General features: G+C 39.4%; 1 protein-coding gene across 3 annotated transcripts in view; it reads right to left on the bottom strand.

Annotated features, from left to right (window-relative positions):
* The window catches only part of Gigyf2 (GRB10 interacting GYF protein 2), a 146,800-nt gene that overhangs the window by 110,956 nt on the left and 16,423 nt on the right, over positions 1-19,421 (bottom strand). For all 3 annotated transcript variants that reach the window (XM_008838103.2, XM_017799374.2, XM_029565949.1), the window contains exon 3: positions 6,078-6,160. In XM_008838103.2, the coding sequence (XP_008836325.1) occupies positions 6,078-6,118 (41 nt within the window). In that variant the 5' untranslated portion in view covers positions 6,119-6,160. The remainder of the gene's footprint in view (positions 1-6,077; positions 6,161-19,421) is intronic.

Genomic DNA, 19,421 nt, shown 5'->3' with positions numbered 1-19,421 from the left:
TATGTATATGTTAGCTCATTTAATCTAACTTAAGCTTCATTAAAACCCCAATATAAAAGATAAGAAAAGTGAGGCTCAGTGATAGGGAGTTTCTGCTAAGCATGCAGAAAGCCTTGGGTTCCATCCATCCCCAGCACTGAAAAAGAAAAAAACTTAACTACTCACAGTAGCATAACTAAAATTTCAAGCCTAGAATTTTATGATAAAAGGGTCATGCTATGAGATCTCAATTTTTAATTTTAAATAGCCACTTTGTCAGACAAAATACTCTTTTCAGAAATTATTTTAAAATAGTTTATCATAATGAACCAGTATGTTTCCCAATAGTTTCTAACACCAGGGGGTGCATCTAAACCCTGTTTCATGTGAAAATCTCAGTACTGGCAGTTACCATCTCTCAGAGACTCCCTTTTGTAGCCTAATACTCCCAATTTCTTAAATAGTTCCTGACATCAAGTTTTCAAATCCATTTACTACTCTGTTCCTTCCAATGGAACCCCAATGGCTTCTACAGATACCACATCTACCAAGAGTAACAGGATCAGAGATTCTTCCAGTTACTATGAAGAGATTGAACCAATTAAGAAAAGATGAAGTCAGCCGGGCGTGGTGGTGTACAACTTTAGTTCCAGCATCAGGAGGCAGAGGCAGGCTGATCTCTGTGACTTCAAGGCCAGCCTGGTCTACATAATGAGTTCCAGGCCAGCTAGAGCTACAGAGAGACCCTATCTCCAAAAGAACAGTGGGGGAAGCAGGATTGCAGATACATATAACATAACCTCGACGACGTTGCGTTATGATAAGTAATAGACCAGACACAGAAATAAAGGTGCTGTATGAGCTCACTTACATGTGGAACCTACAAAAGTCAAATACAAATACCTGTCCCGTGGGGAAGGGAAAGATGTTGGCAGAGGGAAAGATGTCAGGGAAGGGAAGGGAAGGGAAGGGAAGGGAAGGGAAGGGGAAAGGGAAGGGAAGGGAAGGGAAGGGGAGATGAAATCCTGCATTAGAACAACCAGGCCAGCCTGGTCTATGTAGAAAGTTCCAGGCAAGCTGGAGCTACTGAGAGATCCTGTCTCAAACAAAACTAAACAAAAGAACAACTGTTATAACTCAGTAGTCAATTCTAAGTCCCTCCCCACCCAGATACCTGGAAAAACTGAAACGCATATGCGTAATGTTCCTTCCCAAAAGCCCACCAGAGATCCTCATCTCTTCCTTATAATCCTCTCCTAGAAACCCACTCTACCTATAGACATCCCCTTGGTCTGTAAATATCCATCTAACAGTGACCTACTTAGCTTAGCAAACACCTCACTTCTAACTACACTCTTCATCACCTCTATTCTCAGAGGTAGTTAAGGGTACCAACACCTAATCAGCCACTAACTTTAGGGCCTGGGATTGCTCTACAATTCTCATTTCAAATACAAATCTGAATATGACTCCAATTCTTTGCTGGCACAAAGTGGCCAAACACAACTCAAACACTTCACATGAAAGGGCCACTGCCTCCAAGCTCACCTCTCCCACACTTCACATTAGTCAAAGCAAACATCTTGAAGTTTCTTTAATCTGCAGTTTCTTGCCTCCTTGTCTTTAAACAAGCCCTTTCTGCAGTATTTTTCCCTTTGTCAGCAATGGAGAGGACAAAAGATGCCAGGGAGAAGAAAGATAAACTGGGACGTACAGTAACAGGAAGCTGGTTTTTTTTTTGGGGGGGGGGGCGGCGGTGAAGCTGGATTCTAGGCACAGATTTGTAATGTAGCAGGCACTTGACAAATGGTTTTTAAATAAATCCCAATATTCTCCTCTAAAATGCACTCCCTTTAGATAATACCTAATTTACTGCCCTTTTGCTCTTGCCCCACCCATTCACTGCAGCTAAGGCCTGAATGCCTTCATTCAAGAGAAACTTACAGAGTGCCTAACTAGGTCTGGTGCACTAAGCTAAAAAATTGTCCAGCCAAAACTGAGAAATAAGTGTCTTTAACAATGGAATTAATTCTTCCCTAAGGCAAACACATATCAAACAGATAAACCACACAATGGTGACTATTTTAAGAGAAGTATAAACAAAGTGCTCCAAGGAAAATAGACATACCTCTGTCTTTTTTGTAAGACCTAGGAAAACTTCAAAAGAGCATGCAGATGAGATAAAGGAGACCCTGAAGTAATTTCCGATGCTTTGGCCCCATAAAGACAGTTGTAACTGTCCACAGTTTTTCTTCCTATAATAAAGTCCTTATCTGGGCTGATCTGAGTAGATTTTTGATCCTTAAATGTTTCAAATGCTCAAGTAAATTTTTATTTTATGTGTATGCATATACTGCCTGCATGTAGGTAACTGTACCCATGTCTTACAATGCCCTCAGAGGATAGAAGCTGTCGGATCCCCTGGAACTGGAGTTACAGACAGTTGTTAGCTGCCATGTGGATGCTGGGATTCAAACCCAGGTCTTCTGCAAGAACACCCCGTGTTCTTAACCGCTGAGCCATCTCTCCAGCCCCAAGTAAATGTTTTAAATGGCTTAAAAGTATGCATCTACAAAGAAAAAAGTATAGGATCCAAGTGTGGTGACTCAGGTGTTTAATCCCAGCACTCAAAAGACAGAAGCAAGGAGATCTCTGTGAAATCAAGGCCAGCCTTATCTACAGAGTGAGTTCCAAGCCAGCCAGCTCACAAAGGCTTTTGGGGTGGGATGTTTAGATTAATTTACACCTTTTCTATTTTCTTCTATACTACTGCTTCCTCCAGATTTTCTAGAATAAGTTATCTTGTTACTAGGACCAACAAAAAAAAATTATAAAAACCTAAATCGAAAGTACTTAACACCAAAACAGCTTATCAAGGTAGTAGTTAAAAGTGTTTTGTTAAAGGTGAAGTAAACACACAGAAGAAAAGAATTAAGTTCATACAATCCTTCTGGTAGTAAATCTGTGTCACCTAAACCTTAGAAAATGAAAGTTCTGATTTAATAATTCCACTTCAAAGGAACTAATCCAAGAAAAATGATCAGAATAAAAAACAACACCAATCAGGGGGATATAAGCACATATCATTTACAATAGCAAACACTAAAAACAATTTACTTTCCAAAAATTCACTCATTCATTTAAGAAACATTTATTGACTGCCCATGAGCCAGGCACTAGAGATACAGCAATAAACAAGCTATACAAAAATCCAGATCAAATACCTGCTCTCAATGGAGCTCACAGTCTAGTGAGAGCTGGAGACTGAATTATAAATAAGAAAGTGTGTCAAGTATCTAGCATATCACATTTTGATATATACCACTGAAGGAGTTAGGGAGATAGAGAAGTAAGGGGCAGAGACAGTGAGCTGTATAGTCAGGAAAAGTCTAAAGTGGTAGCATTTGAAGAAAGGCTGTGAAAAGTGAGGGTTGTTTTAAACCTAGAAATAATTTACTTCATTAAATCTATATCACATTCTTTAAAACTGTATTTGTGACTCTGTAATATATTCCTTTATCCTAAATAGATAATTCACAACCTAACAATTCTGTTGGCTTTAGTATTTCCATCCATTTCCACAATTTTCAATGTTCTCCCATTGATACAACTGCCCCAGATATAAATAAATCTCATCTGCACATCTTATTAAACACGTTTTAAATTATTCATTACAAGAATGAAGTAAAAAGAACATCACTATTTCTGTATGGTTCAGAGTTACAAACTGACTCAGTATGACTACTCTAATCCTTGATTCTCAATTACTCTGACCACCACTCCTCATATCAAGATTCAAAATGAACATGTTACTTGCAGAAAAATTTGGTAACAGTCTCTAATGATACTGCAGCTTTCTAGCACAGGGTTGTTTACATTGTTTAGCCTCATAAGGTCCCTTTGCTAAAAAGGATTTTGATGGATGATTTGAGTAAAGCAGGTGAAAGTTCCTAAGCACCAATGCTTACAGGATTAACACAGATAAGAACTAGGTGAAGCTTCTGCTTAAGAACAAGACTTATGACTGCCCTTGGCTAAAGTCACCTTAACTCAAATGTTGCATTAAAACACTCATCAATAAAACACTGCCAAACAATACTTCATAGTACCAATGAAAAGGAGTACACTTAAGGTGCTGACAGACTTGGCAGCAGTGACAGAGATACCTGGAAATGATTTAATGTTTGGTAGTGTGTACTACAGGGCAGCAAACTTTATGTAAAGGGCCAAAGAGAAAATGTTCAAGTTCTGCAAACCAGCTGGCCTCTGTGCTGCCAGGGTAATACAAAAGCATCTGGATAATATGGCAATGAAGGGATATGGCTGTCTACCAATGAAATTTTATTTACAAAAACTTTACTTACAGCTCCAGAGTTCCTCATGCCAATCAGTGATGTAAGCATCAAACTAAATGTGAATAAACTTGAGAAAATCACCTGTCGGATTTTTTTTGTTTTGATTTTTTGGCTTGTTTGCTTTGGTAATTCTTTGGTTTTGGCTAAATTTCTGGTGTTGCTTTTTTGTTACCTATTACTATTACTACTAGGATGCTTTTTAAGAAAAAAAAAAACAAAACTTTTAATTACTTATTGACTTTTAGGGATGTTTTTACAAAGAAAAACATTTAAGGGTTTATAAATACTTAAGTAATTAGTAACAGAACAGCTGCACATACCATGATTTACAAAGTAAATTTAAATCCTCCTGATTAAATAATAAAGTGTGAATAAAGATTTAGCTAAAAGAATGTTAAAAGTATTTTTTTTATAATAATGAAAAGCTGAGAATAACCTCTACATGCTACATCTGGAGGATTAAATAAATGATGGTACATCCATACAATGCAACTACTTAATAGAATAGAAAAACATTTATTGAAAAAGATATTTTTGATTTAGTTATTTTTTTTAAAGGTTACAAAATCAAATATACAGGATAATCCCATTTTGTGAAAATAAATACACATATATACAAATAAGATACATAAAACCACTTGGAAAGATACACCAAGATATTTACAGTAGCTATGGAGGATGGTCAAATTATGGTAATTACACTTATCTTCTGGCTTACTTGTATTTTCTGATTTTTCAAGAAACAAGCTGATTTAGCAATAAAAAAACTTCTTTAAATGTAAAATAACTGACACAGGTGCAACATTATTTAGGTCAACATTTTCAAAATAAAAAACTATAGGCAGTGTATCAATTTTCATAACTTCAAATAAAGATTTCTCCTCAGTCTCCAAATGCTAACCATGAAAGTTAAAATCTAGAATTTACATTTAAAAAGAAATCTATGAGCAGGTAAGTTCGTAAGACTCCTCTGACCAGGAGCTAATACAGAAGTCTTAGCAAACCACCACTTGAACAATAAAAAATGTTTAAGACACTAATCCAATTTATCTGCTTTAGATACTGCCTTTGACATTACCAAAGGGATTGCTCGAAGTCTGAATGGAAAAATAACTATCATTATTCACGCCACTGAAGAGAGGATCTTCAATCACCAACTTTTGGGGAAAAAGAAGAGGGGGGGAAAGTCACACTACAATGTGATGGATCTCAAAATTCCATGAGAATTCCATATTCGGGTTCCAAACACATCTGTAAGAGACTCAAAGGTCAATTAATTGTTATTATGGCAAATGCTAACTCAACTCTAGATGGGCTATTGCTAATAGCCCGTATTAATTCTGGACCACCTGCCTAGCCCATCAATAAAAAATTTCAATTCAAATACATTAAAATTATTTTTCAAATGAGTGTATTAATCGCATAAATCATTGCAGCAGAAAACAGATATTAAAATATTACAATTATAGCTATGTAAAATTGTATAAAAATATGCACAAAGGCTCAAACATAATTTTCTAGAGTGGTGGAACTACAGAGAGCTTTAATTCCATTACCAACACATTTCCAAACCATGAACAATTTCAATTAGAGAATTTATTACTTGGCTAGTCATATTTTTAAAACTATACACATAAAGCATAGTCTCAAAAGCATGCAAATTGATAGACTACCCGGTACCTGTATAAGTACCATACTACTGTATTAGCTATCCAATATTGAAGGATGAGACTGAAAACTCACCATTCAGGCCCAAAGTTCAATGTCTGCGTTTCTGCTGCCATTCTTCTCAGTGTTTTAAACAAGATTTTTATATGTAGAGAAACCTGTTAAAGAGAAACATAAATCTATCAAAGAGTTCATCAAGAGAAAGTGCAGATTCTAGGCCAGAACACAGAGTGTGCTCTGTTTATATTCTTCTCACAAGAGTGAGATTTTTAAATTACTATTCATAACAAAGAGCAGGCAAAGTGAAATGAGTAAATCTATCCCTCCCTTTCAACTCTTCAGCATCTTCTTTCCTTATCTGGGAAAGGAGGCACGGCATAAGATGGAACTGATACAGTGGTTAAAGGTGGACTGATTACACAGGTGGATATTAAGGATGTTGTCCTGGATGCTGTCTTTTAGCTTTAGAGCAGTAGGGAGTGAATGGATGGTAATAATATTTACATTTCATTTTCTATTATTCTCTTGCATTAGTTCCCCCATCACCAAGTGATGTTGAGGACTGAACCCAGAGACCTACACATGACAGAAAAAAAAACACTCTACCATTGAGTAATAGCCCCAGACTTCTTCGCTATTTTTAATTTCTTTAAAATTAAAATACGTGGGCTGGAGAAATGGCTCAGCTGTTAACAGCACTGGCTTCTCCTGCAGAGGACCCGGGTTCAAGTCCCGGCACCCACATGGCAGCTGAAAGCTGTCTGTAAGTCCAGTTCCAGGGATCCGACAGCCTCGTCTGTCTTCCCAAGGCACTGCATGACACAGGTGCATTTACATACGATGCAGGCAATGCACTCATACACATAAAAAATAAAAATAATAAAATTCAAAAACATCTTAAACAATTACTATTGGCTAGGTGAAACTGTTGTCTATACTTGGGCTGATTTTGGTTCGAACTACTGCTTAAAATGTCTTCAAAATGATTTAAATACAAAAGAAACAGAACAATGAGACAGTGGTGAAGTAACTATCACTGGAGAAAGAATTCCAAGCTTTTAACAGGACAAGGAGGAGAAGGAAAGTGATAAAGAAGATTGGGGGGGGATAAGAAACACAAGCTGAAGAAGCTTATTGTGATTTGCTTCTCATCCATAACACTATACAATCTAGATGGTCACATGCAGCAGCCCCAGCGTATTTAAAGGAGGTTAAAAAACGACCAGGCTCAGTGGCATACACCTGAAGCCCCAGCTGCTTGTGAGGCTGAGGCAAGGACATTTGTTGAGTCCAGGATTTCAGGGCCAGCCTGAGGGGGTAAAAAAAACAAAACAAAACTCGTCTCTTAAAAAAGAATAAAAAGAAGCTAGAGAGATGGCTCGGAGGTTAAGAGCACTGGCTGCTCTTGCAGAGGACCCAGGTTAAGTTCCCAGCACCCACATGGCAGCTAACAACTGTAACTCCAGTTCAGTCAGAAGTCAGCCCTCTTCTGACTTCTTTGGGCATTGTATGACATGGGTGCACTTACACACATGCAAATACTCATACACATAATAAAATAAAAAGGAGAGGTCATGTGGGAGGGTGATGTGTTGGGAGGTGTCCCAAGGAGTAGGAGCATTATGTATACAAACATGGAACTGCCAAAGAATAGATAGCCAGGTGTGGTAGCACACACCTTTAATCCAGGAGGCAGAGGCAGGTGGATCTCTGTGAGTTCAAGGCCAGCCTGGTCTACATAGTGAGTTCCAGGTCAGCTGGGGCTACAGGGAGACCCTGTCTCAAAAAACATAGATATTCTTTTTTTTTTTAAAGTTGAAAATTAAGACTGGGGAAGATGGTTCAGTCAGTAAAGTGCTTACAACACAAGTCTGAGTACCCACCCAGGACTCTTAATAATCCAAGTTTAATTATCAAGAGACCAACATCAAGAAAGCATGAATGGAACAGTGTGGTCTGCTCTTTCTCCTCTATGGACTAAAGGAAGAAATCTACCTTAAGTACTGTCCTCATAATTCCTAGTTCCACACCCTAGGCCACTCTTTCCCAGTCAATTTAATAGAAGAGGCCAAATTTAGCAGATTTATATATACTAGAAGGATTATCTTACACAATGTCTCTGAATTATAATTGGAATGGAAACTACGCCTTATCTCTGAATAGTCTAGTTTTCTAAAGACGTAGGTAGCTGTTGAAATAAGAATAGGCTTCCCCACCACATAGCCAAATGGTTTCAGCTCAAACCCCTGAGTCTCCTGCCCTTTGGAAAATAGCTCTAAATTTTAAAACTCAGGACCTGAATCAGACTGTGTACCCTGTTCTCTCTCTAACCAGTCTTCTCTTTAAACTGGTTCCTCATTTTTCTCCATGACTAGAGCTATTCTGATAATTTTACCCATAATTTTTATTTTCTTTCTCTTCTACTTTCCTCAAAATATCCATGGCTTATTATCTATAAATTCTGCTCAGATGTTGTCTTAAACTTTTCTGATCTTTAGTGGTACTCTCTAAGTCCCTGAGGGTAGAACTCTGCTGACTAAAATTGCATTGTGGAAATAAGGATGTTCAGGAAATAAGGACATCAATACAAGAGGCAAAGAAAAATCCTCTCACAAATTTCTAAACCATCTGGGAGAGGAAACATGGGAGGAACCAAATTACAAATTTGACTTTTTTTCTATAGCATTACTTTCTGTATCTTTTGACAGCAACTGAATGAGGCTACCTTCAAAGCAGACACCAACTGATGAAGATCCCACTGTTTTGACAGTTTACTGGTCAGTCACACTGAAAAGATCAATCATTTGAAATCCTTTGAAACTATCAACGTCTCTATCCTTCACATAATCATTTTCCCTCAATTATAGTTAACTCTTAAAAAAAGATTCTTCTTGTGAACAGACTCTGTTTTGAAGCTGTTGTCCAGGGAGGTCCCACAGACCTTCAAACAATACTGGCTATTGCCACTGTCCTTGACTGTCCTCCAGAACTTTTCAGTCTCTATTACTAAGACGCTACATCCATGAGTGGTAGAACAAACAAGGAGAATCAAGCTGTACTGAACCTCAAACGCTTCATCTCTACTGGCTAGCTTTCATAGAAGGTGCTATGCATGTTACTGGCAGAGAAAGGTAATCATCAACCGTACCTATACATGAACCCTGCCAGCTACAATAATGACTGGCCTGGCCTACCTTCTGTCTGGATTTTTAGGGCCAACTTCAGCTGATACTGTTACCAGGGCTAAGAATCTATAGCTAGACAGGTCACAGGCCACAGGGAGAACCTAATACTATCATTCTTCTAAACAGACACAGTATTAAACTGACTCCTGATGACTTACTGTTATTATACCCATAGATTAGTGCATCTCTCAGCTCTTACCAGGGAAGGTTCTTCTTGCAAGAGATGGCAATCAACACAGAGACCCACAAATGGTAAACATGCAGAGAATAAGAGACTGCAGAGTGCCAGCCCTAAATGATACATGGCTATTACACCCTCTTCCAAGGGATCACTGTAGGAGGAGGAGGAGTGGAAAAGACTGTAAGAGCTAGAAATGGTAGACGAATACAAGGAACCTGTGTTGTCTGGACACCACAAGGTAGCTGCACATATAAACCCAGAGCTAGTGACAATGCCACGCACAAAACATGTGCAAGCCCAAGACAGACAAAAATCTAGCATAGACTGGGGAGGGCAAGAAGCCCCCGTCATAGCTAAGGAAACTACTGGCAAGCAATAGCTGCTGGGAGAGGGAGAGTCAGTTATCTTTCCTAGTGTGATGCCCAGTAGGTTGACCAGACTCCAAGGGATAGACCCATACCCAAGACCACTTCGGAAACACATATGGAAACATAGACCTTTAAAAAAACAAAGAAGAAAATAATATATGACATGAAGTTTGGGGGTGTTAAGGTGGGGTGGAGAAGAAAGTGGGAGTCTGAATATGATCAAAATACTTTATATGAAATTCTTGACTCAATAAAAATATTTTCTTTAAAGATTTTTCTTCAGGTTGGAGAGATGGCTCAGCAGTTAAGAGCACTGGCTGCTCTTGCAAAGACCCAGATTTGGTTGCCAGTATCCACATAGGGGCTAAAAATCGTCCGTAACTCCAGTTCCAGGGGATCTGACGCCCTCCTACTGACCTCCTTTAGTATTGCATGACATGGGTGCATTTACATACATGCAGGCAATATACTCATACACAAAAAATAAAAAATAATAAATAAAATACTTTAAAAATTCTTCTTTCAATACAGTCCAAATTATTTCAATTCATGCCTAGATTATTTACAAGAAAATTTCTAAGCCAGGCATGGTAGGGCATGCCTGTAATCCTAGCATTCATGAGACAAAGGCAGGAGGTCTGAAGAGGTGGCTCAGTGGTTAAGAATGTGTACTGTTCATGAAAAGGATCCATGTTTGGTTCCCAGCACCCTCATCAGGTAGCTTAACAACTGCCTGTTACTGTAGCTCCAGGGGATCCAATGACTTCATTGACAGTAATGATAGTAATAGGGTCTCCCTATGGCATGTGACCTGTCTAGCCTCATTCTAGTCTCAGCAGGCACCTGTATATACCCACATACACACTTTAATTTTTTTTTTGTTTGTCTTTTTGAGATGGGGGTCTTTCTGTAAAGTAAGCTGGCCTGGAACTATGTAGACCAGGCTGGCCTTGAACTCACAGAGATCCACTGCCTCTGCCTCCCAAGTGCTGACACTAAAGGCATGCGCCACCACACTCAGCCCTTTTCTTTTTTTTTTGCCTCCCTGTCTCAATCTCAAGATCAATTTCCCTAAAACACCATTCTGGTTGCAGCCTACTCTTCTCTTAAAATGAAGAAAATTCCTATTTTTCAGGTTACCACTTTACATCCTAACTCAAAGCCAAGTGCAAACTACATTTACCTTACTTGACTCTACTCATGCCATCCCTTTCCACAAACACCAGCTTGCTCTCCCTCAGAATGCTCTGTGTAAAACCAAACCTACTCCATAAATATTTCCCAAAGTAGAAAAGGGACTGCTCCTTCTAGAAAGGCAGATCTAAAACACAGAAACAGAATAGAATCTATACGATTCATACTGCAAGTAGAGAACTTTCTCTTTATTACAAAGCTTAAAAGCAAGCAGAAAATAGAAACGAATGGTCGGGGGGCCGGGTATGGTTTTTCATAAAATGAATGTCAAGCATGTAAGAGAAGATGTCTAAAATATTCTGAACTCTGGGTTAGGACAAAAGACATAGACTTAGAAGTGACTCCAGAAAATTATAACCAGAAACTGAAAGAGGCTACCTAAGCAGAAATCAAAGCCTAGCAGAGCCAGGCACAGTAGTGCACACTTAAAAGGAAGTAGAGGTGGGAGGATCAGAAGGTCAGCCTCAGCTACATAAGAATCTATCAAAGGGGCCGGAGAGATGGTTCAGTGCTTAAGAGCACTGACTGCTCTTCCATCCACATGGCGGCTACGAACCGTCCTTAACTCCAGTTCCAGGGGAATCCGAAGCCCTCTTCTGACCTCCGCAGCACTGTATGACACGGGTGCACTCACATACATACAGGCAATACACTCATACACCTAAAATAAAAATAGTAAAATATTTTTTTAAAAAAGAATCTATCAAGAAAAAAAAAAAAAAGGAAGACAGACAAGCACAAGGGTCAAATGTGATGTCTCAGCATACACTGTGCTAAAGGTTAGTTACAGGAAAAGAAAGGCCATATGGTTAGTTGGTTAGTTATCTCCAGTTTACATCTTTTGCCTAAACTAAACTTTGGTGACTCTAGCTTTCTCCTCTGGAGATACAATTATCACTATGTTCACCATACTCACAACCAGAACTTATATTAACCTTTAACAAGTCAATGACTACTCTTACCTCCCCTTCATTTCTGACACTGGTGAACATGTCAACAGCTTATAAAGTGTCTTTCCATTATTTCTCTTTATGTTCAACTAAATGTTCTCTTTATGTTCAACTAAATGTAGTAAAAAAGGGAGAGGGCATTAGCTACTGATGTGCACGAAAGTAGAATTACATTATAGAACTAGGACTGTAGCTCAGTGGGCTCAGTGTTTAGCATGGATGAAACCCTAGTTTAGATCTTCAAGAGCTTCATAAACAAAACAGAGCATGGTGACACATGCCTGCCATCTCCACCAAAGGAGGAGGATCAGAAGTCTAAAATAATCCTCAGCTACAAAGCAAGTTGGAGGTTAACCTGGACTACATGAAACTTTGTCTCAAAAACAAAAACTTAAGCTGGATGTGGTTGTGCATGCCTTTAGTCCCAGCACTTGGGAAGCCAGAGGCAGGTGGATCTTTGTGAGTTCAAGGCCAGCCTGGTCTACATAGTGAGTTCCAGGACAGCTGGAGCTACAGAGAGACGCTGTTGCAAAAAGACCAAAAAGGAAAAAAAAAAATTAATTATATACTCTATTCTGAACCACGTACTCTTCTCAGCATATCTGCACAGACAAACCTTTAGCAAATATACAATTAAGCCATGATTTTTGAACGCTACATAATGGACATAAAAATAGGTGACTTCTTGGGGCTGGAGAGATGACTCAGCAGTTAGGAGCACAGGCTGCTCTTGCAGAGGACCCCACCCATATGGTGGCTAACAACTGTCTATAACTCCAGTTCCAGGGGATTCAATGCCCTCTTCTAACATCCATGAACACTGCATGACATGCAGGCTATATACTCATACACGTAAAATAAAAATAAATATTTTAAAAAAGAATAGGTGACATCTAGATTTTTGTTGTTATGACCACTATAATAAACAACCATCTATACTTAGGCTTTTAAAACTGGAAAGATTTCCAAAATCAGTTGTTCACTTAAAACGAAGCATGATACAAAGATTCCTCCTTTTTTGAGACAGGGTTTCACTAAGTAGGCGAGGCTAGTCCAGAACTCATAATCTTTCTGCCTTAGCCTGTCAAGTACTTACAGGGGTGCAACAACAAGACCACTTCATACAATAATTTTAGAGAAATGTAAAGTTCATCAGAGTAAGTTCAACATACACTGTACACTCAATATAGTAGTCTATCGAAGTTTCATACTGTCATTTTTGGGATTCATTCCTTTGGGAGCAGGGGAATAGAGAAGTCCTTGGCAAAGTCCAAGAAGTATAATGCATGCTAGGTAAATGATCTACCAATGAGTTTAACTTAACTTTTCATGTAAACATATCTTGGAACACACAAAAATAAATGTAAGAAAGATAATCATGCATCAGGGCTCTTAAAGAACATCACCTGAAGTTATCTTCTGACTTCCACACAGCAAGTATATACACCTACAAACACACCTACACACAAATGAACACCTGCACACATGAACACATGCATTTATATGCACAAAAAAACAAGGATTCCAGGCTGAACAGATGGCTCAGCAGTTAAGAGCACTGACTGCTTGATTCCCAGCACCCACTAGGTGGCTAACAATCATTCGTAACTCCAGTACCAGTGGTAACTCCAGTTCCAGGGGATCTCACACCTTCTTCTGACCTCTGGAGGCATTGTACGACACAGGTGCACTTACACACATGCAGGCAACATACACATAAAATACAAATATTTTTTTAAAAAAAGACACCCAGGCATGATGGTGCATGCCTTTAATCCCAGCACTTGGGAAGCAGAGGCAGGTAGATCTCTGTGAGTTCAAGGCCAGCCTGGTCTACATCGTGAGTTCCAGGTCAACTGGGGCTACAGGGAGACCCTGTCTCAAAAAGACACCCCCCCCCCCAAAAAAAAGACAAGGATTCCAAACTATACTCAGACTGGTAAAAGTGATTACACTTTGCAAGTGTTAAAACATGTACTAGGGGCCAGGGAAATGGCTCAAGTAAGTGAACATGAGGATCTGAGTTTGGTTGGTCAACACCCACAAAAAAAAAACAACACATTGTGGCAGTATCTGTAGCCCCAGAACTAGAGGAGAAGTTCCATGGCCAGCCAATTTAGCCAAAATGGTGAGCTCTAAGTTCAATGAGAAATCCTGTCTTAAAATAAGAGAGTGATAGGGCTAGAGAGATGGCTTAATGGTTAAGAACACTAACTGTTCTTGCAGAAGACCCAGGTTTGAATCCCAGCACCCATGGCAGCTAACAACTGTCCATGACTACAGTTCTAAAGGATCCGGCAGCCTCTTGTGTACTCCCCGGGCACTGCACCACACAGGTGCACTTACCTACATGCACGCAGTATACATGCATATACATACAAATAATTTTTTAAATATTTTATTATTTTTATTTTATGTGTGAGTATATTGTCTGGATGTATGTGAGTGCGCCCGTGTCATGCAATGCCTCATAGGTCAGAGGAGGGCTTTGGATGCCCCTAGAACTGGAGTTAAGGACGGTTAGTAGCCGCTATGTTGGTGTTGGGAATCGAACCCGGGTCCTCTGCAAGAGCAGTCAGTGCTCTTAACTGCTGAGACATCTCTCCAGCCCTAAAGTATTTTTTTTAATTTTATTTATTTATTATGTGTATGCATGTATTGCCTGCATGTAGGTAAGTGCACCCATGTCGTGCAATGCCCGCAGAGGTCAGAAGAGGCTGTCGGATCCCCTGGGGCTGGAGTTAAGGGCAGCTGCTAGCTGCCATGTGGGTGGTGGGATTCAAACCCAGGTCTTCTGCAAGAACAACCAGTGTTCTTAACTGCTGAGCCATCTCTCCAGCCCCTAAATTATTTTTTTAAAAAAAATAAAAATAGCCGGGCGTGGTGGAGCACGCCTTTAATCCCAGCAGAGGCAGGCAGATTTCTGTAGTTCAAGGCCAGCCTGGTCTACATAGTGAGTTCCAGGGCAGCTGGGGCTACAGGGAGACCCTGTCTCAAAAAGACCAAAAAAAAAAAAAAAGATGACAACTTCATAAAATCTAAAACAAGGAAGACACCTATAGTACAGTAAGACAAGAGCATTCAAGTCAAAAGTGTTTATCAAACGCCTACTAAATTCCAGTTCCTGCTGGGTCCTTGGGTTATGGAGTAGCACCACAGTCAAGAAACTCAGTAACTCTCAAGAGGGAAACAAGACTTTAAGAGTGGAACACAGGGACTCGAGAAATGGCTCAGTGGTTAAGAGCACTGGCTGCTCTTGCAGAGGACCCAGGTTCAAATCCCAGAACCCACATGGCAGCTAACAGCCATTTGTAACTCTAGTTTCAGGGGATCTGACATGTTCTTCTGACCTCCACAGACACTGCACAACACAGGTGCACTTACATACATGAAATACATTCATACACATAAAATAATAAAATTTTTGTTTTAATTTAAAAAAAAAAAAAAAAAAGAGTAGAACACAGAGGGCTCAGTGGGTAAGAGCACTGGCTGCTCTTGAGAAGAATGGGTTCAGTTCCCAGTGCCCACATGGCAGCTAACAACAGTCTATAACTCAAGTTGAAGAATTTTTTTTTTAAAGAAGAACACAGGACTAGTGGATAAAGGGCCAGGAAAAGGCTAAAACAGTTAAATGACAAAGGGAACAGGAAATGAAGTCCCGGTAGCAAGAGAGCAGCTTGCATACCAAGCAGGATATGCTGTTAGTTCACTTCTTGCAGCTACAGAGGATGGGGCTACAGAGATTTGAATCAGGCCAGGAACTTTTCATGAGATTATTTACTAGGATGACAATTATACATTGATGTTTACTTCATTAAATGTGTTGTGCTGTAGTAAAGAGTCACATTTAACCTTTAATATACATGTGGCATTATATCTGTCAAATGAAGATCTATATTACAACTAAAAATCTTTTAAATAGACTAACCTAACAGATCTTTCAAGATATTTTTATGGTTGTGTATGTGTGAGTACCTACATGTATGTGTGTATGTGTGTGTGTGTGTGTGTGTGTGTGTGTGTATGTATATATATATATACACCGTGTGTGTCCAAAGAGACCAGAAGAGGGTGTCAGATCCTCTGGAACTGAAGTTACAAGCAGCTGTGACATGGCTGCTAGAAGTCAAATTAAGGTCATTAAGGTCCTCTACAAGATGAACCCTTGGCCCATCTTTCTTTCTCCAATAGATCATATTTTAACTTAAAAACATAAAGTTTTTCTGAAAAGCACATACACTTTTTTTTGAGACAGGGTCTCCCTATAGCCCCAGCTGGCCTAACTCCCTATGCAGGCCATGCTGGACTCAATCTCACAGAAATCTGCCTGCTTGCACTCTGAATGCTAGGATTAAAGGCCTGTACCATCATACTGAGCACTATTGTTCATATGTTTTTAAAGGCAGGCACGCACGCGCGCACACACACACACACACACACCTGTGAAAGAATGTACAAGAAATATAAGCAATAGTTCAATGAGGAGAGGAACTAGTTACAGGGAGTACCCAAAACTATTTGCTACTGGGCTTGATGGTATACACCTCTAACTCCTGTTCGGGAGGCTGACACAGGAGGATCATGAATTTCAGGCCATGAATCTCTGGGCTAACAGAGATCTCTCAAAAAATAAATAAATAAACACAGGCTGGAGAGTGATTAAGAACACATATTGCTCTTCCAGAACCCTCAAGTTCAACTCCCAACACCCATCATCAGGCCACTCACCAACTGCCTGTAACTCCAACTCCAGGGTATCTGAAACCCTCTGGCCATCCACAGGTACCCACACCCATGTGCACATACCCACACACAGACACACAAACACACATAATTAAAAATAATAAAAATAGGGGCTGGAGAAATGGCTCAGCTGTTAAGAGTACTTGCTGCTCTTGAAGACCCAGTTAGGTTTCCTACACCCACATGGCAGATAACAACTGTCGATAACTTCAGTTCTAAGGGATCCATCCAACACCCTCTTCTAGCCTCCATGGGCACTGCATATACATGTTGCACTTACATACATGTAGGTAAAACACTCATACAACATAAAATACAAATAAATATAATTAAGCTGGGCATGGTGGCACTCGCCTTTAATCGCAGAGGCAGGTGGATCTCTGAGTTCAAGGCCAGCCTGGTCTACATAGTGAGTTCAAGGCCAGCTGGGGCTACAGGGAGACCCTGTCTCAAAAACGCCAAAAATAAATAAATATAATTAAATAAAAATGGAAAAAAATTAAACAAAGTATTTGCTATTATTCTACCTCTTGTACTGTCTTGTCACATACTTTCAAATGAATTTTAAACCAATAAAAATTTTACCAATATTAGTAACAGCAAAGCAAATACAAATACTCTTAAGTGATTTCCTACTGTAAAATTTTAAGAAATTTAAATGCTGATGGAGAGAAAATTATTTGTAAGATCTTTAGGGTTATGGGGCCTTTTTCTTTTTCTTTGCTCTTTTTTCTGATTTCCAACAAAAGATATTTATTTATTTAGGGAGAAATAAGAGCACCTGGTTGACTTTTTTAAACTCTTAAACTAGAAAAAGTTGAAAGTCATTATTACTATTAGCAACTAAGACCCTTACCAACTAAGACCCTTTCCTACTCTAAAACTTTTACAAGTATACCTAACTCTCTCTATAGAATATCTATATAGAAATAGTGAAGGCTTTTATTACAGATATAGAAAATCTGTAATAAAATATTTTCATCGCCCAGAATAAAAATCTCATAGTGGCGCACGCCTTTAATTCCAGCACTTCAGAGGCAGAGGCAGGCAGATCTCTGTGAGTTCAAGGATAGCCTGGTCTACATAGTGAGTTCCAGGACAGCTGGGGCTACAGGGAGACCCTGTCTCAAAAAGATGAAAAAAAAAAGAAAAAAAAGAAATCAACTTGTTTTCTAATTGTTGTCCTCTGACCTCCATGTGTGCCATGGCAAGTTATCCTCAGACATCTGTGCACGAATACATACATTAAATGCAAATAAAATTTTTTTACAACTGCTATAGACATATGCAACAACACAAATGAATCACAGAGAATCACTTGGAAAAATTATTCTATTTGCATAGAATTCTAGGAACGGAAAAGTTAATTGATAAGAGAAAAACTGATTAGCAGGAGGAAGGAGAGATGACCACAGAAGCTGGAAGAAACTTTCTAGGGTGATAAAAAGATTGTGATGTCTTAACTGTGGTGGGAGATAGATAAACATTTGTTAAAACTCACCAAAATGTAACTTACCACGTGTACTTTAAATGAAGGCCTTTTACTGCATGTAAACTGTACCTCAAAAGGTTGACTACTGGGACTGGAGAGATGGTTCTCCAAGACCGAGGTTCAAACCCCAGCACCCACATGGCAGCTAATAACAGTCTGTAATTTCAGTTTCGAGGCTCCGACAGCCTCTTCTGTCCTCTGAGGGTATTGCACGACAGGGGTGCACTTACATACAAGCAGGCAATATACACATACACATAAAATAAAAATAAATTTTTTTAAAGTTGATTCTTATTACATTTATTTATCTTCTGTGCATATACGTGGATGTGGAAGTGTGGGTGTATGCATGTCACAGATACATAGAGAGGTCAGAAGAAAACTCTCAGGAGTCCGTTCTTCCACCATATGCCTCCCAGGGACTGAACCCAAGTCATCAAGCTTGGAGGATAGGCACCTTTACCTGCTAAATCATCTTGCCAGTCCAAAGATTTTTTTTTTTTTTTTTTTTTTTTCCCTTTTTGAGACAGAGTCTCCCTGTAGCCCCAGCAGTCCTGGAACTATGTAGACCAGACTGACCTAGAACTCTGAAGAGTTCTACCTGCCTCTGCCTCCCCAGTACTGGGACTAAAGGCATATGTGCCACCATGTTCAGCCAAAGGTTGCTTTTAAAAAGACCTAAACTTGCTGGGCGCACACCTTTAATCCCAGCACTCTGGAGGCAGAGGCAGGTGGATCTTTGTGAGTTCAAGGCCAGCCTGGTCTGCATAGTGAGTTCCAGGACAGCTGGGGCTACAGAGAGACACTGTGTCAAAAAAACCAAAAAAAAAAAAAAAAAAAAAGACCTAAATTTACTTGAAGTATGTAGACCCATGCCCCCCAAAAATTTAAATTTAAAATTCAGTTCCTCAAGAAAGAATATAGTAGACAAATCTCAAATCTATCAGGATGGCCATCAAGATCAATAAACAAACCATGCTATCGGTGTGTTCTCTTCTATCAGGGTGACCATCAAGATCAATGGACAAACTGTGCTATCAGTATGTTCTTTCATTATGGTATAAATGGGACTTGACTTCCTCTATGATCGTCTTCTCAAAAATCCAAACCCCAGTCTAATACCAGACAAACTCTAATATAGTGGCATGCTGCAAAAATACTGAGGGGACACATGATGACACACGACCAGCACTAACTTGTCAGGACATCAAAAACAAAGGAAATAAGAGAAGCCTAAGGACACAGACTAAATATCATATGGTATACTGGATGGTTATCTTCAAACAGGAAAACTCACGAAGTA

Source organism: Nannospalax galili, unplaced genomic scaffold (genome assembly GCF_000622305.1).
Source record: "Nannospalax galili isolate Female #2095 unplaced genomic scaffold, S.galili_v1.0 scaffold1138, whole genome shotgun sequence".
Classification (NCBI taxonomy): Eukaryota; Metazoa; Chordata; class Mammalia; order Rodentia; family Spalacidae; genus Nannospalax; species Nannospalax galili.
This window is presented reverse-complemented; position numbering and strand designations above follow the sequence as displayed.